Here is a 27,282-nt window from a genome sequence, read left to right on the forward strand (position 1 = left end):
AGAAGTGTGATTAGATCTGATACTATGTTTATATTCATGTATTATATTTATATTACTATATTTATATAGTAATATAATAAATAAATTTATTATTTATTATATGTTTATTATTTTTATAGAACTTAGATAAGCTTCTCTCCCTTTCTGAGTTTAACAAATTTGAATGAACTTACAAGTACACTGCCCTGCTCAGTAGTCCTCATTTTTTAGCTTAGAAAAAGCCTAATCTCACTGATGCCTCAAAGTGAGTATAAGAGACCTAACTATAAAAATGTTCACCTTTACCATTTCGTTCATTTTCTGTTGGGCAAAATCAGTCATATTCCAGTAAAGGTCTGCTTGAGACTTTGAGAAATCTTTACTTCGATGCATTGATTTGTTTTACCTAAGCTTGTCATTATAAACACCACAATTTAATTTCCTAAGCAAAGAAGCCTATTCAGTTTTGACAAAAGACAATACTAGCTTTATTTTTTCTACCACTTACATCTTGCAACACGTTATCTATTCAAAAGAACTGTATTCCAACAGGCATTTTCTCAGAGGCAAATTGCTATGTATTTGCGTAAACAGGAAGCCAGCAATAACAGATAATCCTTTAGGAAGGGATAAAACTACTTTATACACTACCTTATGAATCTCTAAGAGCAGAAGCATCACTTACATGAAGATAAGTAGTAACTTAAATACAAGTTAATTCTGAACATAAGAACCTAAACTTTCCCATTCTATAAAGAGGAATCTACTAAATTCTTTTCTGATTGCCAAAAGCATTTCCAGAGACTGATATAACATTTCAGTTCCATTAAGCAGAAAACATAATTTGAGATATTTAACACTGCTACCCATCTTCAAAGTACACTCTTTTCATGTTGTTTCTTGAGAATCTTACAGATTTCTGTAAGACATCAGCATACACAGGATTGTCTTACAGCTAGAGTCATGCAACTGAATTTGACCTGTGATTAATGCTATTGCCCATTAGCACAAAATGCTGAGCGCAAAACACTATTTTAATCCATCTCTCTTGATTAGGAATTTAAGAAATAAAAACTTCTCTATTTAATGTTTTCTGATGAACACAGCAGGTATACACTTTCCTATTAAAAACTGTAGTATATAACAAATATTAATCTGGACACATTAACAAAGAACTGCTTATACTAATCAGTACCCTCCTTTCCCATCTAAAACTGGTAGCTTTAATTCATTTCAGTATAAAAATAGATCTTATGGTGATTTAAGAAATACTCTGATAACTACAAGACAATTGGCTGAGACACAACAAGCAGCTTTCACATACAACGGCTGCTCCAAAAGTAATGCCTCCTATTTTATTATGTTGATCCTAATGTCAGAGGCAGATATTGGTGGTATGGCAGGAAGGGTTGAACCTTCTTGCCAATATTCCATTACATTTTGTTGCCTACGATGGATGGCAGCAGAAGGGTACTGACATGGAATTGCATATGAAGCTAAGGTATGAAACTGAATTCCTTCATGTGGGAAGAATTGCATCCATTAATGCTTATTGAACATTTATGGAGACCAAACAGAGGATGTGAGCACAGTGAGGTGGTGGATGGTGCATTTCAGTAGTGGTGATAGCAGTGTGAAGACAAGCCATGTTTTGGAATATTGTGCAGCTTTCTATGTGTGACATGCAAACTCTTGTTCACTGCTGGCAGAAATGCATAGCTAATTGCAGTGACTATACTGAAAAACAGTATTTTGTAGCTGAGAATCTGCTCTATCAAACCAATTGTGCTCTTTGTATCTGCTGTAGCTACCATGGAAATAAACAGGAGGCATTACTTTTGGAGCAATCTAATACTGCAGCAAGGTTGAAAAACATTACAATGCGGTGCTGTACAAATACACTATAAAGCAGCATCAAACTTATCAAACGTACAATTGCTTTCACTGTAACTTCTGGTGGCCAAGGGAGTAGAGGTTAGAAAACAGGAAAAGGGGAAAAGTCTCAAGTAAACAAAGAAGTGAGTCAGAGGAAACATTTTGTCGGGTGCTGTACATCAATTTACTATTATACTATACATTCATTAAAAAATAAATGAAGCCAGAGTGATTGCTTAGATCACTCTGAATTCCTACACTTATAAATTTGGTGTCTATCTATTTACTGCAATGACATGCAGTAAACATGTAAAGAACCAGAATTAAAGAGTGAGTGATGCCTAACAGGCAGGGAGCTCTGTATCTCAGCACAGTATGCCCCAACTTTCAGTCTCAGTAAGTAGCTGCACTTCTAACACTGCAGGAACCACAGAGACAAGACCACTCTGCATGTTTCTGAGAAAGCAGCAGCTCCCACTTCACACCTCCATACCACACAAACACATATATGGGAGTGATGCAGGGCATCTAGGAGTTACCAAATATCTTGGTTCTATGTCAGAGAGAGCACCACTTACGTGACACATTTATTCCTTTTCCACATTTCAGGTACTGGATAAATCTATCACATATTGGCTTTTACATTATAATGGCTTTTACATCGTAATGGCTTTTACAGAAGCAGAACCAAGATACTGAACGGAATAGTTAAGTTCTTATTCTCATTTCAGTGAATTTTTGTTTATAAACTAGCTCACAAACTCCCACACCTCTGGAGTAGTAGCTATTCTCCAGATTCTTCTCAGAACTTCTTCCCTCCCTACTCCTTGCCATCTTCTTTCACAATTGGATTGTTCACAATCCAGTCAAGATCTTTGAAAGGTTCACACTGTGTGAAAGCAGGTCAAAAACACGGCTCCAGATTCACAAAGGAGACTGCAGTAAAGGCATCTGTATAACACCTAGGATTATTTGTCAACGATGAGAGAAGCTGAATAAAATATGATGCAAATATTAAGTACTGACAGTTACCATCTTTACAGATGATTCCATACCTCAGTATATCATTAAAAATAGAAGCTCTTGCACTTAAGATGTAATAACCGAGAAAATATTCATCTTGATGAAATCTAAAATCTTCCTAAGATAGCTTACTTGTCTGCAATTGTATGTTAAATACTTCTCAGAACACAGTGGTCTCATTTACTGGTGATAACAATTTAACTGATCTGAAGTAAGTCTCTAATATACGGCCAACTAAATCTAAATTCTAAAAGACAGTTTCAGCTTGTTTGCTAGGTGTTAGAACCAAAGTTTACTGAAATTTCTGGCATACTTTTTTTTTTTTTTTCTTTTTCAGAATGTATCATCTAACTTGTGCAAGGCGAGACAAGTCTGCTTGTTTCCATGTCTAACTCAATGACCTTTACAGTCAGGTAGGGAAATGGTGTTCCTAGGTGTAGGTTGGCTCTGCATCTCACAGCAACATCCTCAGGGCTAGAGGAGGTTGGGTTAGGGTGCTATAGCTGTCCAAGAAGTATAAGCATTCTGACTGGGTAACAGTGAGACCAAGCTGATAGTGCATATTGCATATGCAGGGCAATAAGTACATGGTCAGAGTAAATCTGTTGAGCTCAGCAGCATAGAAAGAACTGCATTTTATACCCCAAGCCTAAGTTGCTGGTTACTGACTATTGCTGCTATAACGAGGGAAGGGAAAAATAAAGAGCTAATTAAAAAGAGGATGGAAAACCATAAGAGTCGAGCTTGTTACTCTGGATGTGGGAAGGAAGAGGTGCAGGCAATGACCCCAGCTCTGGCACTATCTGCCTCTGTCCTCTTAGTGAAAATGGCCATCTCTCAACTCAGCTTTTCCTATCAAGAGGAGAAGCAGGAAGCCTGGCTGTCATGGCCCTGGGCTACACAACACTGCCAGCAGCCTCAGATTTCAGTAGTCAAAGGCTCTAATAGCAAATGAAATGTCTGCATCTGAGTAGAGCCTACTACAGCCTCCACTAACTTTTAAGACTGGAAGAGGGCATCCAATACAAACCCGTGCAAATCCTTCATCTCAGATAGGGTATAATTATATCATTCATTTTGAAGATGTGACACAGAGGGGGCAATAAAATATCCATTTCTCAGTGAGACTAATATGACACGGCTACTATGGATGGTTAGACTACTTAATTTATGTTTCAGAACTCATTTGAATTCATTAAGCATTTCCTACTACATTCAGCCTTGCTATAAGTAGCTACTTATAAAGGTTATAAGAAATAAACACTTTAGGCATGGGCAATTTACTTTTTCCTTCAACTTGCCCACCTTTTGTGAAACTGTGTGCTCTACAGCAATGAATTCAATAACTAATTTCTAGAAAGCACGAAAGCTGAAGGCTTCAAACTGTTGTGGAATGGTAAAGTGTTGCAAATACTCCAGTAGAAAAATGAAAACAAACAAACAAACAGCAAATGTTTAAGACACTGAAGGTGTTCTTAACAGTGAAGATTAATGTTGTATGTTGTTTATGGATTTTTGAAGAATGCTTTCAAGAAAGCCACTTACCACACACAGCGATTTTTGCATTTGAAAAATAATTAGTTCTGGGGTGGGATTTTTGAAAAAAGACAACAAGACAAACATTACCTTCTTTCTTGGTAAGAATTCAGGAAAACACATAAAGACTTGTGGAATTAAATTGAATCCCTCACCCCTCAGTGCACTGTTTGCTGTCCTTTAAAAACAGGCTAACCCAGTGTGCAGTTCATTAGTATTCTAATTGTCAAGTAGTGCTCAGTGGTTGTCTCAGGCTGTCTGATTAAAAATTGAACAAAATTAAATTTTTTTCCATTGCCAGATGCACTGAAGTCTTTTTTTTTTTTTTTAATTAAACTCCCTTCCGAACACTTAAGATCACATGTCATCACAGCAGAGCAGTAACTGACCATACATTGCAGGAATAGATCATGAAAGACTATTAAATTCCAAACCACAGTGCAGAGGTTTTATTCTCATAATTCACAGCTCTTCTGTTCATTTCACCTGCTCTTTTAGTCCCTAATGGTGAAAGAAAACCTGATGGGACTGTGACTAGAGCATGGAAGTCATCACCATGACCTACAACAAGCTATGGAACACATGAGCCAGTTTCAGTACTTACTTCCACTTTTGCTTTTTCCTGCACTGATCTCCAACTATTAACTAGAACTGTGTGCACTGGATGGGATCTTCTTGTGAATGTGTCTTTGGTTGCCAAACTGCCTCAAGCACTTAAAAGCAACATCTGGGCATCAACCCTTTAACTATCTTCTTCCAGTTACAAATGTATCTAACATAGAACTACATCAACAGGTGCCTCCTTGGATCACGATACTGCTGTTAAGTATCAATAGGATGTAACGCCGCTGTAAAGCTAAAAAGAATGACCTAGCAACTGAGTTTCTGGACAGAATCCTCACACATCAAGGGTAAATTTCCAGGCACATCACATCTAACATCTGATTTACCTGAGTAAATGACTTAAGCTACCTTGTTATTACAATTGGGATCTTTATTTTTCTTTGTTACAGTTGTATACTACACAAATAAAAATAATCATATTATGTGTACAAACACTGCAGCTTTGGAGGACAAAACAAATTCTATATGCAGAACACAAAGATTAACAGGCCCCAGGGCATTCCCAAGTCAGAAGGAAAACAAAAACAAAAACAACCAGGTGTCATTTTAAGCTTCAGCCAACCACAATAACACGTCAATTACTTTGATCAAGGACAAGAGAAGAATCATGTTAGACTCAGGGTATGCTGAAGATCAGACCGTGCTCCCCTGTTTTGTTCATGTTCAGTATGCACTCAGAGATACTAACTATGGCATTTGTGAAATCTGTCTAAAAGTAGTGAATATGTTACAAAGCTGTAGGGAACATGCAAAGATTATAATTTAAATGGTTAAAAAAAAACTTCAGAAGAAGTACTGAATGAATGTATGCCAGTCTCTAACAGTAACAGTTTTTACATAAAAAACTAAATTCAGTTTCTTTCTCCACCACCAGTTCCTCAAGTCAAAGAAACTGAATACTTAGAAAGATCATCTTTCAGTGCATAGGAAGTTTAAAAATCATTTAATAAAGTTTGATAAGACAATGTTAGGATTTTTGTTATGAAACACAAATGTTATGAAGTTGTTATGAAACACATGAAGATGATCAGGGGGCTGGAGCACCTCCCCTACAAAGACAGAATGAGGGAGCTGGGCTTGTTCAGCATGGAGAAAAGAAGGCTGCGGGGTGACCTCCTTGCAGCATTTCAATATCTAAAGGGAGCCTACAAACAGGAGGGGAATCAACTCTTTGAAAGGGTTGATAACTGCAGGACAAGGGGAAATGGTTTTAAGCTGAGGGAGGGGAGATTTAGGCTGGATGTCAGGGGGAAGTTCTTTACAGAGAGAGTGGTGAGGTGCTGGAACAGGCTGACCAGAGAGGTTGTGGATGCCCTGTCCCTGGAGGTGTTCAAGGCCAAATTGGATGGGGCCCTGGGCACCTGGTCTAGCATTAAATGAGGAGGTTGGTGGCCCTGCACGTGGTACGGGGGTTGGAGATTCGTGATCCTTGAGGTCCCTTCTAACCCTGGCCATTCTGTGATTCTGTGAAGTCTCTTCTCCTTCTTGTATTGCATTAAGTATTGTTTTCCATTTAAACTGCTAATCAAAATGACCACTCTCTAAAGATTAAACAAGCCTATAGTTAATGCTTCATCATCATTAGTGAGCTCTGTATCAAGCTCACCTTGATCAAGTTTTACCTGCATAGTGATGGTAGCTTTCATACATGCTCCAGATACAGCTATGTAGTTTGATGAACCACACACACACACTTAAGTTGCCCAGAAACTACTCAAAACGTTGAGAAGAGCATAGCTCTAAGTAAGGAGATGGCTATCCATGGAGGTCAGATTGCAATCCTAGGGAAGACAGAATCGCCCTAATAAATCATATTAAAGTGTATCTAATCTGTACTTTAACTCCAAGATATATCAGTAGAAACATTTAAAGAAAATGCAAGACCACAAGCAGTTTAGTGCTGTGTGACTGTTCACTCACTTGCTGAATTCCCAGCAATCCAAACTGAAGACTTACTGAGGCAAAAAACACTTTCAGACATATGGTCTGATTTTTGGGTGGTCCTTTGTGGGGCCAGGAGTTGGACTCGATGATCCCCATGGGTCTTCTCTAACTCAGGATATTCTTTGATTCTATGATTTAATTTCCTTATTCCTTTGGTTTTCATTCCACCAAGTGATGAGTTCTACCACAAAAATTATGTGCTATAAGAAAAAGTATTTTTTGTTTGTTTTAAACTTGCTAACCTGTAGATTTTGTACTGTGAGAAACGGGGAAAGACTTCTTGCTGTTCATTTTATTCCTCAGTATTTATTTCTCTTAAAGTAATTCAGTTTTATGAGCTGAATCTTATAGTTGCAGAGGTACCTAATATGCATCTGGGGATATTGCTAAGGTTGAAAACCAGTTTTCTATATTTGTGTAGAGAGAATTAAAGTTTGTTTTAGCTGTTCTTCAATTTATTCGACATTCTCCTAAACATTTCAAATCAAGTTCTTTGAAAACATTAAAGTACTTTGTAAGCAGGAATTTAAAAAGAAAACCGAACTGCAACAATTTTCAGCGATTTAAAAAAAATCTTGAGTGCTTTGCCTTGTGTTGAAATGTTGATGCCATAGGTGAAGACAATCTACACAGTAATAAAAGAGCAGCTTGTAGACTGTGGAGATGATTCGGTGACCATGGACATTTGTGGATCAGATACTTACAAAGCCTCTGTTATTGTTAAAGACTGGCACTCAAGATCTTTTAGTAGTTACATAGGTGATATATCAGACTCATAGTCAGTTCAGTATTGAAAGGTAACAAAGATTTTATAATAGAACTATTAACAATTAACTTGTGGTATTTTGTTATACTTTTTTTTTTTTTTTACTGTATTTGTAAAAAATTCCTTAGTTACAAATAGCTGTGCATATGTCCTAGTTGGTTGAGGAAAATACTGGTTCTATGAGCTTTCCAGTCTAAATCTAAGCATCTCCAATGACCAAAATATTGCAAATTTTAAAGGAAAAGCATTCTTTTTCTGCAATTAAAGAGTCTCACTGCCTTAAAAAACTTTCCCAATATAACCTACTATATTTAAATACAGTGTAACCAACAACTGAGTAATGCAAAATACAGAATCCAAGCATGCTGAAACTTAAGCTTCATCCAACTCTGACTTCATCTACCAGGCTGTGACTTTGCAAATCCTTTTTCTTAAGTCAAACGAAAGCAAGCAGCAGTGCTGGATTTGTAGTAAAGGGCACCTCTCCAGCATTACCATTTTTCACCAGAAACACCTACAGCTTCCCATTCCACTTCTAAAGGAAACTGCCTACAGTGCAGAGGAAGAACCAAGAAATATTGGCCTGCCCTGATGTTAAATCATTATGGCTATGACAGGCATTCCTACACATGATGCATGTGTAGTTGTGAATAAGGTCACTGCATTGTTCTCCTTGGCAGTTAACACTATGTGCTGAACTCCTCAGCTTCCATTTTAAATTTACACTGGCTTCACTCCCTCAAAAATCAGATGAAAAATCTGTTAAGTAATGATATTTCTATGTCTAATTAGCATATTTAATTCACTACTGGTATATTTCACCTTTCTGAGAGCTACTTCAGACATGCATTTCATGTATCCAGAGCTTCCCATACCACTGAGCTCCAAGCTAATTTACTATTTTGCATATTATTACGTGTTGCGACAGTAAATAATACAATTATAATCACCAAATTGAGAGGTATGTTAAATACAGGCTTCCCTTATATCACTTTTGGATTAAAAAAAATGAGTGTTGCTGGACTAATATCACAGTTATGATATATGCACAAACCAGACCAGCACTCTGTATGCAGTCCATCCCACGTTTCCAGCAGCACACCGCTTGCATCAGCAGCCTGATGCACAGGTAACACCCTAGTGCTTCCTATCCATTATAATTACTGTGAAAGCACAAACCTGGCAGTATATACACACATTTCTGTCATCAGTTATAGTAAATTAGTATGGCAATGATAAAAGTAAACTGCAGTGATTTTATTTAGAAGAGACAGCAACCTGGTCTCAGAGAATCCACATTTGCTAGTAACAAAAGTTCATCTGAGCAATGCAGCACTGCACTTCAAAAAATGCTGCTAGTACTAGCTTAGTATTAGATTGCCTAAATTTGGAAAATTAGAACTCACCCACTACAGTATTAGGGGAAAAAAGACAGTATTCACCAAAGAACTACTGTTAAAGACAGTTTAGTGACAATGTGCTTGGAAACAAAAAAAAAGATTTCTTAAAAATCTCATTACAAGACAGCATCTCTCATCACGGATGCTGGCCAAGTGCTTCCAGTATTTTGTGAGTTAGCACAGCCAGAGGCAAAAACAAACCCAGTAGTCACCAAGAGAGTTTGTGGGGGTTTCCCCTGGTAGCTTCCCATCCAAGTTCTATGCATACTTTGTGAGATCTGATACTACATGTGGCAGAGCTGCTGCTAAGATGATCACCACGGGATTATTTTAATGTTCACCGAAATTGAAGCAATTTATTACGTATCGCGGTAGCATCACTTTCATTCAAATTATAAGAGGTTGCAAGTAGCCTTTTAAATCTGCTTTGCCTTTCCCTCCGGTATCAGCTTACCTTCAAGCTCTTGGAAAGATGATGCTGTGTGAAACAGACGTCAGAGGTTATACTAAGAACAGAGCATTCAGTAAGCACCCTGTTGACCTCCCAGAGCATGCATGGCTAGTAACATCCATCTGCATGCTTAAATTGGGTTTTCCCAATGGCCTAAGAATGGGATGCATCTGTGAAACAAGTTTTGCACTTACTTGAATATTATCATAAAACATTTACATGATTTAATTAGATTATGTAAATGCTTTACTCCAATTTGAAGCTTTGAAAATCATAATGTCATGCTCTAAATTATGCAAGTATTGAAAATGCTTTTCACAGCAGTAGAGCAAAAATACCAGTGAGACAGTCCTGCCACATTCCCTTCTGCTGTTCTCTGCACACCAAAAAAGACCACACAGAATGCATTAATCTTGACTTTTTCTATGAAAATTTTCTGCATATAACAGTTATTTTGTGCTGTAATTTCATGCTAAGTCCCAAACCCAAATTTGATTTGGTTTATATTCATATCCCAACTAAGTAGCAGATTTTTCACTATGTCTTCCCCACCATTCCAAGGCAGTGTGTATTTCATGGTGAGTAGACCTCGGTAAGCAGATTCAAAAAGAGTTATTCATGGAAAAATCTTCCTACTTGCAGAGCAATTAAAAAGGGACATGAAGTCTTAAAATACCTATTTTGAAGTTAGTACTTATATTTGAACGTACTTATGTGGTACTACATTGTGGTGCTGCCACAATACTGAACACATCGCTAAGAGATCCTACACTCCATAGGACATTTTTTAAACTCCACAAAAAAGGCTTTTGTACAATCTATAGTAATATGCTACAGCAAGTAGGGACCGTACCAAATCATAGTGCTTATTTTGTCTCTAAATAAGTGATGAAATAAACTATTGAGCTAATTCAAGGAATTAAGGAAAAGTTACCGAAAGTGAGTAGATGAATTTTAGTGGAATTTGTCATTCTGAGAATCACTTTTTTAACCGATGCAAACATAGTGCACCAGCTTCTTCTTCAATATAGCTGATCAATGTCTTTGAAAATCATAGGTATTGATCTTCCCTACCACAGATTGTCATAATGGGCTCTGAAACATGGTACCAGTTTACACTTGGTTCTCAAATCTTTACATGTAGTCAGACTACTTCATCCCCAAATCCTACTGGTTCCTTCAATTCTGAAGCCTCTATCCTTCTTCTATAAAACTGAGTGAATAGATGAAATTAAAATAAACATTAAGTATGTGAAAAATGATCTAAAATATTGAATCTCAAAGCAAGCACACTGGGAATAAGAGCTTGGAGAAATACTTATTCCTCTTCAAGCACACGGCAGTTCTTCACCAAAAGATGAAAGGAGCTACCCCAAGGCTCTCGAGCCATGGGTGACCAGATAATAAGGTCATATGCAGGCCAGGTTATGTTTCAGGAGCATAAGTATATTCATGCTTATATAAACCACCTAGGGTAAGGCATATCTCTAGCATCAGCCTACATCCCTGACTCATTACAGAATAAATTCGTCCTTTTTTTTCTTTTTCTTTTTTTTTTCTTCTTCTTTTTTTTTTTTTTTTCTTCTTCTTCTTCTTTTTTTTTTTTTTTTACACAGTCTGGAACTCCTGAGAAATCTGCTCTTACTCTGCCACCCTGACATTTATGGCATGCTACACAGCTTTTGTTCTGAATTCCAAAAAAGGTGATGAGTTGTGGCAAAAGGATGTATGAAAGTCTGGAGAAAAGCCATGAAGATTAACAGAAGATTATAGACAGAAGGAAGGCTGTTGTGGTGGGAAACAGTTGTTTAAGAATTCAGTAGGAAGAAAAAAAAAGCAAAGATATATGAGGTATAAAACCCAAAAGGGAAAAGCAGAGCTAGAATGTGGCAACTCTATGACAGAGAATCAGGTAGCAAAGTATAAGCCTTCCCCAATCTGCTGACACATTTCTAGCCAGCAAAATTCACTCCAAGAATCTTAGTGAAAATGGGGAATAAACTAGTGTTAGATCTGGTAGCTCATTAAACATGAGCTGACATCCTGCTTGCCAAATTTTTCTCCACATTTCAAGATACCCAAATAGAAGCCATTTCCTTCCCCCATATAACCTCCCCTGATAGAAGCTCTCTTCGATGACAATAAAAATACTGTTTATGATAAGAGGAAGATGTTTATCTGTAACATGCTTGCTTGGCTTTCCATTCCCTATTGACTTCCACTCAATCATCACACAAAGCTTTATCCTGTTCTCTTTTACATTTGGTAGTAAATGTAAGTGCATTTTATGTTCAGTACTTTTTCTAGAACAATCCACCCAGAATTAAATTTTTGGGGGGTATGTGGGGAGACAATGATCAACTCAGAGACATTTATCAGAATTCTAATATCATCAGGGATACAATGGAGCTCCCTTCAATACAGAGACAGAATTGTTACTACAACTGATCACCACTCCAGAAAAATTCACAAAATCCGAAAGTGAAATATTAATAAAACTCATCACTAGGAAGTAATTTACAACAGACAGATACAAACAATCTCTCTCACCCACAATGAAAAGTGCAATGGTTAGCAAACTCTAGGTAGTAAAACTCATTAGGCTTTCCAGCAGACATTATTCCACAATGCACAAACCAGAACTGCCTCAGACTCAGTCATGGAGAATACTGGAAGAGCCCAGAATACTTACTCTCCAGTTCTGATGGGTCTTAAATCAGCTCATAAGGCTGTCATACAGGCCTGAGAGCAAAATTAAGTTGTTCTTTTCTAGGTTCCACAATGTCTTTCCTGTGATAGGAATCCTTGAGATGAAACTCCCAATGCAGAACTGCACCCTCCTGCGGTTACTGGAGAAAATAAATTGAGCACAGATGACTGAAATTATTCTGATTCAATTATTTCACAAACACTTCAACTAACCATATTTATCAGCCTCCTAAACTCATAAATCACAGCAATCTCTGTTGGGAAATTCAAAATTGATGTGGCCCCACCTGAATCAGAGAAGGCAGTAGGCATCTGACAGCCTTGAGGAGCAGCCTCGTGTGAGCTGATTGGAATTTCTAGCAGTATTAATCTTAATAACCTCAGGTAGCTTCCTCCCTGCAGCCTATGTATTTTGCACAAGCAGTGAAGGAGGGAACAATCTAACAATTACTCCACTCATTCTTTCCTGCTGACTCTGTTTTCTGATTAATATGAACATGTCAGTCATACTCAGGCTTCATCCACAGCTCTTCTTAGTTTTCAGCAATGACCAGTCCAAAACCAGTAGAATTTAAATTGTGGTTTAAGCCCTGAGGTGCAGACAAGAGAAAGAAAATCTGAATACCTCCTGATAGAGCAGCATGAATGCTTAAAAATAAAAGCAGCTTTTCCCTCTGTTTAAAAAAAAATGTCTGTGAACTGCAGCAGAAAATTGTACAGGATTTCTGCAAGTTACTCCAACAATAGACTGAAAATATTCAAGCAGTATTAACAGTGAAAGCAGATGATTAAAACATAGATCAGAAATATGCATCCATCTAGGAAGCTGAATCCAAGCAACTGTCACTCACAACTGACAGGGTGGTCAGAACAGTTGTTGAAACTCTCTGATATTTGCTTTGCAAAGGATTAAACTGATCCCATTGTGATGAAGCTCTCATTTGCGCTTTTGCTAACAGATTTTCCTATAATAATATATCTACCAGATTTTTCCTCTTTTACCCAGATAAAATGAGATACAAAACAAAACAAAAAAAGCAATGGCATCAAAGTATCTATGGCTCCATCTACCTACCAGTTCCTATCAGCAGCCACGTACGCACCCAACAGTCTTCGTTAGTTTTAAACTGATGTGTTACATAGCCAACCTCCTAATGATAAAGAGGCATTTTTAATTTTAAGGAGATACTGTCCTGTTTGTGCTGTTATGTCTTTATTCTGAGGAGCATAATCCTTTTTTGGAAGCAGTTTCAGAGAGGAAGCTTCTGCTCAATATAACGCAGGTATATACCTGGACACAGCTGAATTTACTCAAGTGAGCATTTTATCTCATTAACTGCATATTGGAAAACAGACCTCCTTGTTCACAGTCTCCGTAAAGCCAAATTCCAGGTATTCTTTACTCACACTCCTCACTCCTCCTTGTGCACAAAATCAAGGGATATATATATATATTTTTCGCAAAAGCTCTTTTTCATGGTTAGTAATTAGGAAAATTAGGCTTTGTGTTATTCTTTTGTTTTTTTCTCCCTCTTCATATGTGTTCTAAGACAAGTTAATGAACCATCATATACTAAATTTAACCCATTCTGTTTAGAAAAAAATGGAAACTATAAAACTCAGTTGACTGTCTGCATTGTGATACACTGAACAGCTAATCTACAACTTTCCTGCATAGATGTGGCAACTTCATTTCTGATTATTTGTTACTGTTTTCAATTAGTGCTTATTAGAAAACTTGAAATAAAAACAAATTGAATTCTCACATTTTCACTAAGAATTTCTTCATTCAAACTTATTTTCCTCTCTCAACTCCCTGCACTACTGATCCAAATACCAATACCATTTCTGTAGTTTTTCAAGTCTCTCCCTTGCCTCAGTTGTCTGCAAATTTTTAGAAACTGGAAGAGGTTCAGAGAAATTGACTGCCAAGTCTATTATCATCCCAGGGTTCAGCTCATATAGACTTGCTTATGTGAATATTAGTATGCAGTATCTCTGAATTTTCCAATGTTTCCCATGTTCTCCTAAATCCATTCTCTGCTTAAAAGCTTTTCCATAGCTCCTCTTGCCAAAATTCTGAACTCTATGCAGAATCAAAATAAATGGACAATTTGCTGAAAAGGTACATCAGAGGTCCTCCCTGCTCAGCCCAGCTGCTTGGCAGCTGTTGCAGTAGCTCCAGGGCAACAGCAACTCACATATTTGCCATGCATCTCCACATGGGGAGCTTGGCTCCTGGATTCAGGAAGACTCATTCGTCTCTTTCTCCCCAAAGTTATCTTCTGTGCGGAGGCACTAAAACCCTTTATGAAGTTGTGGCTGCTGTAGCACTAAAACAGAAGGGATCACTATTTTCGCTAAAGCAGCTCAAAGCTCTTCTGCAGCAAGGTCAGTAAGGAAAGGAGGATATGCCTCAGATATTTTATTAATCACATCTAATTATCTTGAGTTGTTCTCACTAGGACTCTCCCTGTAAGTCATAAACAAGATACATTCTGCAGATATAGCTAGTGTGGCTCAAGACAAGCCAGCTTGAAATCATCTTGGTGACTGATGTGGAAATGGCACAAAATTGTAGTGAGGTGGTTCAGATTAAAGAAAATATATATATATATACACACACACACACACACACACGTGTGTGTGTGTGTGTGTGTGTGTGTGTGAGTGAGAGAGTGGTCAAACACTTCCCAGAGGTTCCCCAGGCTTCCCATGGTTGATGACCCATGCCTGTCAGCGTTCAAGAGTCATTTGGATAATGTCCTCAATAATATCCTTTAACTTTTCATTAGCCATGATGTGGTCAGACAGTTGCACCAGATATCTTTGTGCATCCCCACTTCCAACTAATCTATTCCAGCCTCTTAAGAGTGCTATTTTCCCAGGCTGATTACCCTCATCTGATAACTGACTTGTAATGAAACTCAACTGTTCACACATGCACACAGTTGCATCCTAAAGAGAATCAGCTGGAAATCCTATCCCTTTAAAACCAAACAAAGATTAATCACTCATGGGTCACTTCGTTTCTTTATATTCAAACTTGTCAGCAACTACCCTCTATGAACCATCTCCAGTGACAGAACTATAATAGCTTAAATATAAGCCAGCAGTTTTCTAGCACTTAAATCATTTAAGGCAGAAAGACTAATACAGAAGATTTTAAGGAGCTTTTATAAAATAGCTAAAAACAAACAAACAAAAGTTCTTCACCCTTACTCCCATAACTTTCCCTTCGTTTATTGCCAATTTCATCTGTCCTTTCTATTTCTGTTTGCCAAACAGATCTTTCATTGAACTTGTCCTTTTCAATTCACTTTTCATCCTGTATTTGTCAGTCTTCCTTTTACCTTTTCTTCTCCTTTGTTTTTCCTCCTCCAAATCACTTCATGTCATTTTCTTTTCACTTCACTAGTTCCTCACTGACCAAAGTGGCAAGTGGAACGTGCAGGAGCAATGCACAAATTATTCTGGAGAGCATCCACAGCTTCACACTCAGCAGCTTTCCTTATAGGAAGGCTAGGCCTCCCCAGAGCGGATTTGCACTCTTCCTCGCTATTCCAGAAAGCAAGGATTTCTGCTGCTTTCTGCAGAACAGCTCTCATACCACAGGTTCCACTGCAGTATTAAGTGTCTTCATTGTATCTCCCCCACAAAATAAAACCCCAAAACCTTCAACATACTCTGTGAAAGCAAACAGCAACACCGTAGCATCTTGTATCCAAAAATTGTATCCAATACCGACATTTACAATCATCATTATTCTCTTTTCACTGTTGTCATGGTTTTGGTTTTTGCTTATTTGACTTTCAGTATTCAACATCAAAACATCGTGTACTGGAAGTGTTAATGTTCTAACTCTACGTACCTATCCCTATACATTGCGGAAGTCACGGGATCTGACCCTTCCGGGGGGACGGTCTCTTACTGCCTGGCAGTGGGTGCTGGAGGGTGCTTTCCTAGCCGTTCCAAGCTTTTTCAGGTTTGACTCGGTCTCGGGAACTCTCTCTCATATCTTATTTCATTCATTAGTCTCAATTTCAATTAGATTGTATTATATTGTATTATTTTGTATTCCGATATCATAGTTAGTAAAATAAGTTTACCTCCATAGATTGTTGCCGCTGTTTCTTTCCTTTTCCCCCTTCCTTCCCATTTTGTGGGCCCAGGTGGGGGGTGGGGAGGGCAGGGGCATACTGCCCCCTGTCACGGGCATAAACTGATCCAGTTAATTCCGTGACAACTGTATCATTAATATCCCAGACACAACTAACACAGTGACACACCAAGTCAGACTACAGCCTTTAACAGCAAAGCCTTGACTACCTTAAACTGCAAGAATTTCAGTCTCAAATACTGCAAGAGGTTCCAGACTGTAAAATTTGGAAATTCCAAACAGAGACAGATACAGAGTCAATACTTCCTGCTGTCATATGGAAAATGCAAGGGTCAGCCAGCTTAATTCTTTCCAACTGTTCTCAGCTAATTTTAGCATTGAGCATAATACAGGGGATACTTCCACTCACCTTTGAGGAATGAAAAGGTAAGAGGTAAGAAGAATTGGCCTAGAACAAATGTCAAGTCTATCCATGCCATTCAATACATATTTTTCATTAATTTTAAAATTGACAAGCAGCTCATTAATTTCCTGGGCTTCAGTACAGGTCAGGATAATTTTAGCACTGACACCACAAGCAAAGTCCAGGTCAGTAGTGAAGGGTATTGCTTTGAATTCTTTTTTTTTTTTTTTTTTTTTCTTTTTCCCCCAATCTGAAGTATCTTTTTTAGCTGAAGAGAACCAGATTGTTATTTCAAGATTTTTATTAAATAGTCAAGATCCATTTAGATCCTGCTTAAAATCCCCATAATACTACTACTAATTCTTCCTCCTGTAATAATTCACATTAAAAACCAACTTCAAAAACATTTCTGTAATTCTATATCAGACTCAGCTGAACTGCTGACAAAGAAAAGATTTTCAGCACCAAATCTGAAATAAAACAAGTTTTTAGGTGGCAACATTGACAGTCTTACATTTTTAAGGAATACCACAATACAGTTTTTCAAAAATAAAACATACATATTCTGCAAAACAAAACAAAGAAGTCATTTAAGAGGTGACCGAAAACATAACTATGTGCTTACCATTCTCTCTTGAGCACTGTAACAAGCCAGTGCTGGGAGGTCAGTGAGACCACAATTCGCATCTCAGAAGAAATGATGGACAGCGCTGTACAGAAATCAGTTTGCCTCCACAGTCTCCTTGCCAAGGAGCATTTCACAATGTAGACATTTTTCAGAATTAATACTGAGATTTTATAAGAACTTCACTTGAGATGTGAAGGATTCCTAATACTTCCTAAAACAGAACTTACATCCAAAGTAAAGAATTGTGAGAGAGAAACACTGAATTCTATCAAAACCAGAGACAGAACCTTATAGAATACTATTTTTACTATTATTATTATTATTTTTTTTACTAATTTTACTATTATTACTATTTTCTTTAATTTTTTTTTTTTTTCCCTTCACTGGCAAATAGCACACCTAGGAAAGCAAGTAAGGACCAGGCAAGCACAAAGGGATTCTTTACGAGTATTCTTGGTGGTGTCCAGCAATTCATGGTTCAAAAGTATTGAGTCTTTACTTTTAACAAACTTTAATGGATTCACCTTTCAAGTACTGGTCCACTTACTTTCAAGCCATGTAAACTTTAAGATTTGGTTGTCTGTTCAGAGGTTGCTTTATTTTTTGCAGAGGAGTGGGGATGGGATGCAGTGGTAATGCAATGCTGGAGCTCAACTGCATGCCCTGTGAAGACCAACCTCATTTTGTATACTTGGAGCCACCACCTGGAGACTCCATTTAATAATCTCTAGTTCTGCCTTCAGAAAATAAATAAATAAATAAATAAATAATCACAGTACAATCACTCCCCACTCATCCTCTCCTTCCACCACTTCTGACTTCAAAGAATTTTATCATTCCCTCTCAACCATCTGCCTCTCAGACTTTTTAGTTATCCTCATACATGCCATTCATCATTCCTGTCACCCTTGTTTAAAAACTTTTCCAGTTCCACTGTATCAATTCTAAGACAGAAGACACCACAATTAGATGTATTAAGATGCATATACTCTATAGATTTATAAATATTACATAATGTACACAGTACTTTATTTTCTTCTTTGCTTGCTTTCTAAGAATTCCCCTTTAGTTCCTATTTTAATCTTCTTTAAGCTGATGTTTTTAAAGATCTTTTATAACCCTAAAATCTTACTGCCATAACAACAATAACTTGAGACCACCAATGCATATCAATAAAATCAAAGTTTCCTTCACATTTTCTGCATAGAATTCCATATATCATTTCATCATCCAGTCCCTTCATGATATTAAGATCCTCCATAGTTCTCCAGTCAGTCATCTGAATATCATTTAATGCAACTCCCCTGCAATGTACACGGACATCAATAGCTAGAACTAGTTGCTCAGAGCCTGGTCCAGATGAAATGAAAATGATTAAAACTTGATCCTTACTGCTCTCCTGATTCTTCTGTAACTCATTTCATTCAAATTTGACCTGCTACTCCTTCCCTTCAGTGTTCCCTGTCCCTTATTCCCTGTTGTGTGATATTACACACATTTGACAGAACTAAAAAGAAGGTATTTTTGTTATTATTTGCTTGCAGGTAGAGCTGTCACACATAAGCTCTCAATATTAAAGAAAATGCAACTACATCGAAATCTGTCCCAGATTTTATTACACATTATAATCAAACCAAATCCCACATATGGCTACATGATTTCCTGTCACTTTCCCACTACAAGCCATATACATTAACAGACAATAAAATTTCATTAGACCTTTATTCCTAATGTTAATGAGGTTTTGAAGAGCTCTGCTGTACACTAAAGAAAAACTACAGGGCTTCTTGTGTGGAAGAAAAAAGCATCAGGGTTTTTTGTCTGAAGACTGAAAGCTCCACAAAAACTGCAGCTCCTCTGAGGATTTTGATATTCAAACAACTGAAGCACTACTGAGTTGGAAAAGTAATTTTTCTTACAACATACAAGTGCATAGCTCATGCCTTATTACAGATTGAGACAATTTCAAACAGCACAAGTTTAAAACCTTAGCACAGAAATGTAGACCATCAGAATTTCCAATGAAGCATTCATTTCGGAGCAGACAAGCATCGCAGTAACACATAAACAAACAGTAATACAGATATAATTAAATTAACTCCCTCATATGAATTCTTTCAAACAAGTTTTTCAAAAAGCTAGGAACAGAATTCAACTTTGGACACTTTGGTTTGTAGCAGCCAGCAATACCCTCAGAGTGCTTTCCCACAGCAGCAGCTGAGCAAACACAATTGGGCACGTTTCAATCCAGGCAGTAGGTAAGGACAAGCAGAAACTAGGAGCAGGCCCCCCCTCAACTATCTTCAGCAGTTACTACAGCAACTCTGTTAGGAAGCACTGGCAGAGGCTGGAATTGGTCTGTCCATTGGTCTATGCCTTGGCATTTCTTCTTCAGAGTAGCCTTAGAGAATGCCACCACAACCAACACCATCACACATACCCAAGTTCTGAAGATGATAGGAAAGAACAGTGACATAAAGACAAAAGGGATAACTGCTGTTATGTTCAGTCTATGTATACAAAGAATAGGCAGCAGAATTTTCATCAAGTTGAGGGGGTGGGAATGTATCAGTATGTGCAGGAATATGTTACCACTCCTTGCATCTGCATTTCAAGTTCTCTGTGCATCCTCCTGCAGGGCAACATCTGTTCTCAGCATTTGCAGCAAGGCAGTCACTGATGCCTACGTCATACATTGCAAAAAGTATGATATAGCAAAGGACATTTTGTGCTTAGTTGGAAGTCTGCTACTTCATACTGCAGAATGGCACAGAGTCAAAAGGATAAGAATGAGATTACTTACAAACATCAAAAGGTTTTTCATGTTAACAATGTAGCTCCAGAGTCCCTCAACATACACTACAAAACAACTAAGTTCTGCAAACATGGTATATTACATTACACAAGAATATAGGAGTTTTTGGTAAAGATGGATGTTTCTAACAATACATAGCACAAAAGTGCATTTAATCTGCAAATAACAGGGTGAGATTTTGATACTATTGTAAAGCTTAAATGAAAACTTCAGCTTCGATGGTTTCATCCTCACGATTAACACTCCCCTTTTTAAAATACACAAAATGAGAAAAACTATTTACAATACTAGACTGACTTATAACAACCTTTCAGAACATTCCCAACTGCATTTACAGTAGTTGAAGAATGAACCAGAACAGTCAGCAGAATGTGACCCTAAGAACAGAAGGCTGCTGATATAAGGAAGAAAGATAAAATATTACTCTTGTAAAAGACTAGATGACTTCCTCTACATGCACCTTGTTCCAGTTTTATATTAGCGTTAACTCCTCTCTAATCCACTGTGTCTGCCTAACGCTGAAGCAATAAATCAGTAGTATGGAAAGCACATAGCACCTCCAGAAATTTTGTAATTCCTACACTGAGTGGCTACAAACAAAGAAGAAAAAAAAAGAAAAACAACAACTAGAATGGCCTTTTCTAAAATAGGCATCACACTTTCCAAGCTAAATATAAAAGACAAATTGAAAGCATCCATATAAGTACAAATTTTCTTAACAAAAATGTATTTATGTTTAATAAAAATGAAAGTAGATCCTGAAAAAAAAGTTAATACCTACCAATTGTGTACATCAAGACAACGATCCCATCATAATCCAAACAAATTATAATAGTATGTGATATTTAAGAGCTCTTGGAACCCTGTTAATAACAAGTCTCCCATCATAACTTAAAGAGGCAAATAGCCATGGGTCTGCTGAGGACCATTCAACTGCATATACACTATCTTCATGTTCTTCATAGGTAGCTATTACACTGTCCTGAAGGGGCTCTTTAACCCTAAAATTAAAAAAGAAAAAGAAGAGAAAAAAGAAGAAAGTAAGCATCCACCAACACTCTTGATTTAAAATGCAATGTTAAGTGTCACTAACATTTAGAGCACAAGTTCCTATTTAAAAGTGCAATACTGTGAGTTCAAGGAAGGGATGCACCTTCTACATCTAATATCTGCACATACACATATTTCAGGTAACACAGTCATGTGAATTATAAAGAACTCACTTGTAGGGATAAAACACATGCCACTCTCAACTTCAGTGCAGGTCTCAGTACCTACTCGAAGCATTTCAATCTCTTCCACCCTTCCTGTCATACTTCAGGCATTAAAAGACAAGTGTTATTTTTTCCCTTAATCAACAGCTTTTCTCTCATCATGGTCCACCTTCTTTGTTGCCAACTGAATTATTCAAAGCATATCATCTATTACACGAGAGCAGGTAGATAAGAAGTTTTGGTCCTTGACACTGTGATCTCTCCTATGCTGCAATCCTGGACCCATTCAGAATAACGGAAAGGATATAAAGGCACCCCTCCAAACATCACCATTTTTTCTTCTTCCCGTTCCTAGAGTTATAACACCAGAGGCACTAAAAATGCAAATTCTCATTTATTACCATATACTTCACCTCTCACTACCCAAGCTCCTAGTCATCTACATCATCACGAGAGAAAGACTCTCTTTTGCAGTGAAAATATTTGAAAACTGATTCAGGCTAGTCTTTAAATTTCAAACCATTTAAGAGTGAATGGCTGTGCCCTGCTAGTTGAGAGCAGTCCTTCTCTTCCCCAGACACAGAGCCACTCTCTTCTTTAAGGGCACCACAGTACATTGTTTTGTAGCTGCAGGGCAGGTGAGTTTGCAGAAAGACCTTACAGCTCCCTTCTTCCATAGAGAATCACTCCTGTCTGGTGGCCATCAGCATCCACCTGCCTCCCTGAAACAGATTTGTATCACAACCACAGTCCTCCCAACAGAAAGCAAAGGCAGAGGGCCTTGCAAACAGCAATCATTTAAACAGATACTGCTGCTGCAGAAATGAAGTGCTGATCACTCTCTGCCCTTTATCACTTCCCTCTGAAAATACGCATCCTTGCAATCACAAAGCACACACAGCATTATGTTTGAATTGCTTGCAGGATATCACTGGTCCACCTAGCCAGCTGTGAATCTAACATCGCAATTAAAATTCAATTGAATTTAATGAACAAACCAAATGCAGTCTGATACTACACAATAGCTTCAGATATTTAGTTCCAAGGTCTATTATCATTTACTTGTGCTATGTTTAAGGTCAACTAACAAAAAGGGTGCTGGCACAAACAACATACAGCCTCTGGCTAATTAAAAAGAGTAGATCTGTTCTGCAATTCTCCTGAATGCATACTTTACTACAAACCATCTAACAGCAGAGAGCTAATAAACACACATATGCAGGCACTTCATCTCCCACAATGCGTTTTTCTAACTTCCTGTTAACTGACATGCCTGGTTAACTGAAAGTTGGTCATGTCCCTAGACAGCAATGTGCCTCATGCAGTGCTCACCCACTTATCCAGAACTCCATTATTCTGAAGGTTTCAAATGTCTCTCTGGAAAAGCAGGGGAGTAATGCATGGTGAATAGTGCCGTCAGGGGACACGACCGACTTTCAGTTAACCAGGAGTCTCAGTTAACCAAAGGTTGGATAAACAAAGGACAAATATGCCTCTAACTTGCACTAATTTCTTTATGTTCCCAAGTTGTCAATAGCGTTTCATTTAAACAATACAGTTCACCTAATTTAATTCACAGAATTCATAGTGGAATGAGTGCTTAAGAAAGAAATATGCAGTTTGGTATTGCCATTTATAGCTACAAAGATTAACTGATCTTCATTACTGTCTATACGTTTACTTTCATACTCAAGAAGACCATTTCTTGTCTTCCCTTAAAAGAAAGTACGCTATCACATGTGTTGTTCAGGCCACATGTGATCATTTTTCTTTTACTGATGTTTAAGCAGGTAAGATTTTTCTTTTTAGTCTACTTATGCACATGACTGGCATAGCTTTGAAAAGTTGTCAAGAATCTGAGAAAATCCTTATGAAAGTGACCAGTTGATGTGAAGGAGCTAGATACTATTGAAGATAATTAGATAGAAGAAATAATCTTAATAACACTTATCTCAGGAACAATGCAGAAAATCTGAAAGAACCTGTCTGGAGGCATTCTTTACAAACACTATGAGAGAAAACAGACACGCCATTCAATTTTGTGATGGGCAATACACCCAAAAGGTTTCTGCAGAGGGGAGTAAAGAACAGAATTTATTCTGTGCCTGTGAAAGATTGCCCAAAATAATTAAAAAAAAACAAACAGAAAGGAAGAGGTAGTTTGCGTTTGGTTTTCTTTTTCTCATCTCCTCAAGATGGATCACATAATCCCATGCTGAGTCTTTCAAAAAAAAACAAACAACCCTCAGATTCATTTGCATTTTAGCAGTGTGAGCACTTTTCTGGTAATCCAAGACTAGGCTGAGGATACTGGTTTTGATTCTACATGAATCGAGGATACTTAAAAGTTATTCTGTTTCCAAGTCCCAGGGCTAAAACTATTTACTCTTGATGAATTTTTGTACAGCTTTTGCATATTTTTAAGTCTGTTAAAGAATGAACTCAGACTCCTAATCCCTCAGATACTAAACAATTTGGTTAATGCAAGAAGGTATGCACTTAACAGCTCATGACACTGACATTTATTTAACCAAGGCAACAAATACTTAAAAAGAAGAACAAAAGCGTACGTATAAAAAGATTATATAGGAAAAGATGCTGGTGACAGCAAATACTAGTGGAACACACAAAAAATAGCTCAGATTTTATTGTTGCAAACCATTTTCCTACATAGATGATTTAATTATTTATGTGGGCTCTGTTTGGCTTTTTTTTTTTTTTACCAGCTGCTAAAATTTTATTCATAGAATCATAGAATTGTTTGAGTTGGAAGATACCCATAATAATTACCTAGTCCAATTCCTCTGCAACAAATAGGAGGACGTATAGCTAGATCAGGTTGCTCAGAGCCTTGTCAAGCCTGACCTTTTAACATCTCCAAGGATGGGGCATCCAACACCTCCCTAGGCAACCTGTTCCAATGTTAATCATAAAAAACTTCCTTATATCTATCTAATCTAGATCTCTCCTCTTTCAGTTTGAAACCATTTCCCCTTGTCCTATCAAAAAACACCCTGCTAAAGAGTCTGTCTCCTCATTTCTCATAGCCCCCTTTAGATACTGAAAGGCTGCTCAGGTTTCTCCATAGCCTTCTCTTCCTCCAGGCTGAACATCCCCAGCTCTCTCAGCCTGTCCTCTCAGGAGAAATATTCCATCCCTTGGATCACTCCCATGGCTCTCCTCTGGACATGCTCCAACAGGTCTGTGTCTCTTCTGCATTGAAGAATCCACATCTGGATGCAGCACTACAGGTGAAGCCTCACCAGCACAGAGCAGAGAGACAAGATCACCTCCCTCGCTCCTGCTCTGCTGGCCACACTTTTTGTGACACAGCCCAGGATACGGTTGGATTTCTGGGCTGCAAACGCACACTACAGACTCATTTCCAGCTTGACATCCACCAGAACCCAAGGTCCTTTTTGGCACAGCTGTGCTCAATGCTTTCATCCCCCTTGTATTGATAATGGAAGCCTCCAAGACCCGGGTGCAAGACCTTGCACTTGGATTTGTTAAATCTCATGACATTCTCCTGGGCCCACAGCTGGGACCTCTTTAACATTCAGCACTTACAGAGACTAACATCATAGATCTAATGAATGTATTTTTTAATACTCTATACATAACAATAATTAAAAACATTACTATTACACATAGTTTTATCTGACAAACCATCCATTCCATAAATAACAGCTCTCAATGAGGTAAAGGTACAGATTGCTCTGACTATTGATACCTAGACAGAGAACTCTGACAAACTTTATTTGATGAGCACCCTTACTAATCACTTGTTAAGCCTGGCAAGCTTGGTGAACTATTTTCTTCCTTACTCTAAAATCTTTCCGGCCATTGAAAAGCTCCCCAAGTTTCTTGTGCTATTTCAAAGATTTAAGTACCTTTTTCTCTTCTTGTATTTGTTCTTGCCTGCATCAACTGACAAGGCATCAAGCTTTTATGTCATCAAGCACTTATATTAAGCAATGTGTAATCTATACCTACATCCTGCATAAATTTATGACCTGTGCCAGGCAGCACTGAAACCAGACTGATTTTTCTTTGTAGCCTTATTCACATAGCACCACCCCTACCATCCTCATCTACAAAAGGAGAAGAGTTTTCATTTTACTATATAACACAGAGGTTAATTGCACCACTGACTTGAGAGAGAAGCCTGTTAAGCCTTGGATAATTGTTTTCATGTAGAGAGCTGTTATTTCCAATTACTGCTCATGCTAACAACCACTTAAGTTTGCAGAGCTAGAGATTCTGTTTTGTCATCATAATGTTTAATAAAGTGTTTTTCAGAGTCACCAAAAACCGTTAATTCCTTATCACAGTCAAAGTTAAATCCCCCTTAATATAAAAGTTACTTGAAACAGATGTGATTCAACAGAGCAGTAAACTGTAGAGAGTCCAAAATGCATCCAGAAGAGTAAGTGCACTGGACTCTGAAACAAGCCCAGTGGATGCCCTTTGCCTTTAACTGCAGGGCAGAACTTTACAACCGTAAGAGTTTGCTTCAGATAAGCTCAGATGGCACACTATTTCCTAGCCCTCTGTTCAGTAATACAGAATTCAGAGATTTTTCTACTAGACCACAATTTCTATGTATATTAGCTAGCCATTCATTTTATTAGAAATAGTTTTCTCACACAAGAAACAGCCTTCTGAACTGCTTCTACACAACAATTTCATCTTTAAAAGAAGGAAATGCTTTTTTTTAAAAAATATCAAATTTCATATTTGTCCTACAACACCAAATGAATTTATCAGCAGATATACTCTAGTTAAAGAAAGAAATAGCAGGGGAAAACTATACCTGGAAATTGCACTGCACCAGATTTGGCCCAGCTTCTTTACACAGCCTACCAAGTGAAGCATCTAACACCTGGTATTCCCCAGTACCTATTAGAGTACCTATTTTTGACAGATGCTGAAGGTTTTCCTTATTCAGCACAAAGACGCAACACAGTTGGCATGCTCATCCTAGATGCATTTCACAAAGGCAGTGTATGCACTGCATGTTTTGGAACAATCAAAAGCACAGCCCGTGAGAAGAGAAACTCATGAATATGGCTAAGGGTAAAAGAAAACTCTAGCGGGAAAAATCACAAGACTCCAAAGATTATTCAGAAAGCAGAAATGGTCCCTTAAGCTGCTAACATTCTAGGACTGAAAGCATACCTAGGGGAAATATCATGGTTTCCTGTTTTTATAACATTTCCTTTTGGCCGCTATGATACAGGCTAGGGAGACCTTTGATATGATGCAAGAAGGCTGTTCTTCCATTTGTATGATTGGGAGTAACAACAGTAGCAGTGAAAAAAGCAATAAAGGAACAGCAAACTAGTCTCTCTGATCTGTATCAGCAGTTGAGATTAAATGAAGGTCACTCAGTCATGACAAGAGAAAAATCCTCATGTAAGGTCCTAGTTACACTGCTTGTGAAAGGGTGTTCTGGTCTCCAAGATGAGACACAAGGTGGACATATAAACTCTCAACGTGCTGGCATGTATGTGGACAAGTACAACACAAAAGTGAAATTTCAAAGACAAATTTCTTATTAGGAATAGAAGATAGCAACTTGTGTGCTACCTATTCATTACTGAATAAACATTTTCTTAAAAAGCAGGTACTTAATGCAGAAGAGTTAAATAAATGAGTAGACTCGTAATTCTAGGCCATTGCACAATGCAAGGTTAAACTAACATGTTACTTGCTTTTGTCTTCAGAAGAGAAATACATTAAAACAAAATTTACCCAAAATATTTTAATACATTAAAAAATAACTCGAGTCT

At 37.7% G+C, this 27,282-nt stretch overlaps 1 protein-coding gene across 5 annotated transcripts in view; it reads right to left on the minus strand.

The window, feature by feature from the left end:
- Window positions 1-11,191: 11,191 nt before the first annotated feature.
- EIPR1 (EARP complex and GARP complex interacting protein 1) overlaps window positions 11,192-27,282 on the minus strand; it is a 72,220-nt gene continuing 56,129 nt past the window's right edge. For 2 of the 5 annotated variants that reach the window (XM_031611065.2, XM_031611062.2), the window contains one exon: window positions 17,828-21,274. In XM_031611065.2, the coding sequence (XP_031466925.1) occupies window positions 21,100-21,274 (175 nt within the window). In that variant the 3' untranslated portion in view covers window positions 17,828-21,099. Of the gene's footprint in view, window positions 12,448-17,827; window positions 21,275-27,282 lie in introns of those variants that run through there. The other 3 variants (XM_090136342.1, XM_031611064.2, XM_090136343.1) reach the window with 3 other exon arrangements.

This window comes from Phasianus colchicus, chromosome 2 (genome assembly GCF_987193195.1).
Source record: "Phasianus colchicus chromosome 2, bPhaCol1.hap1.1, whole genome shotgun sequence".
In the NCBI taxonomy this organism is placed as follows: Eukaryota; Metazoa; Chordata; class Aves; order Galliformes; family Phasianidae; genus Phasianus; species Phasianus colchicus.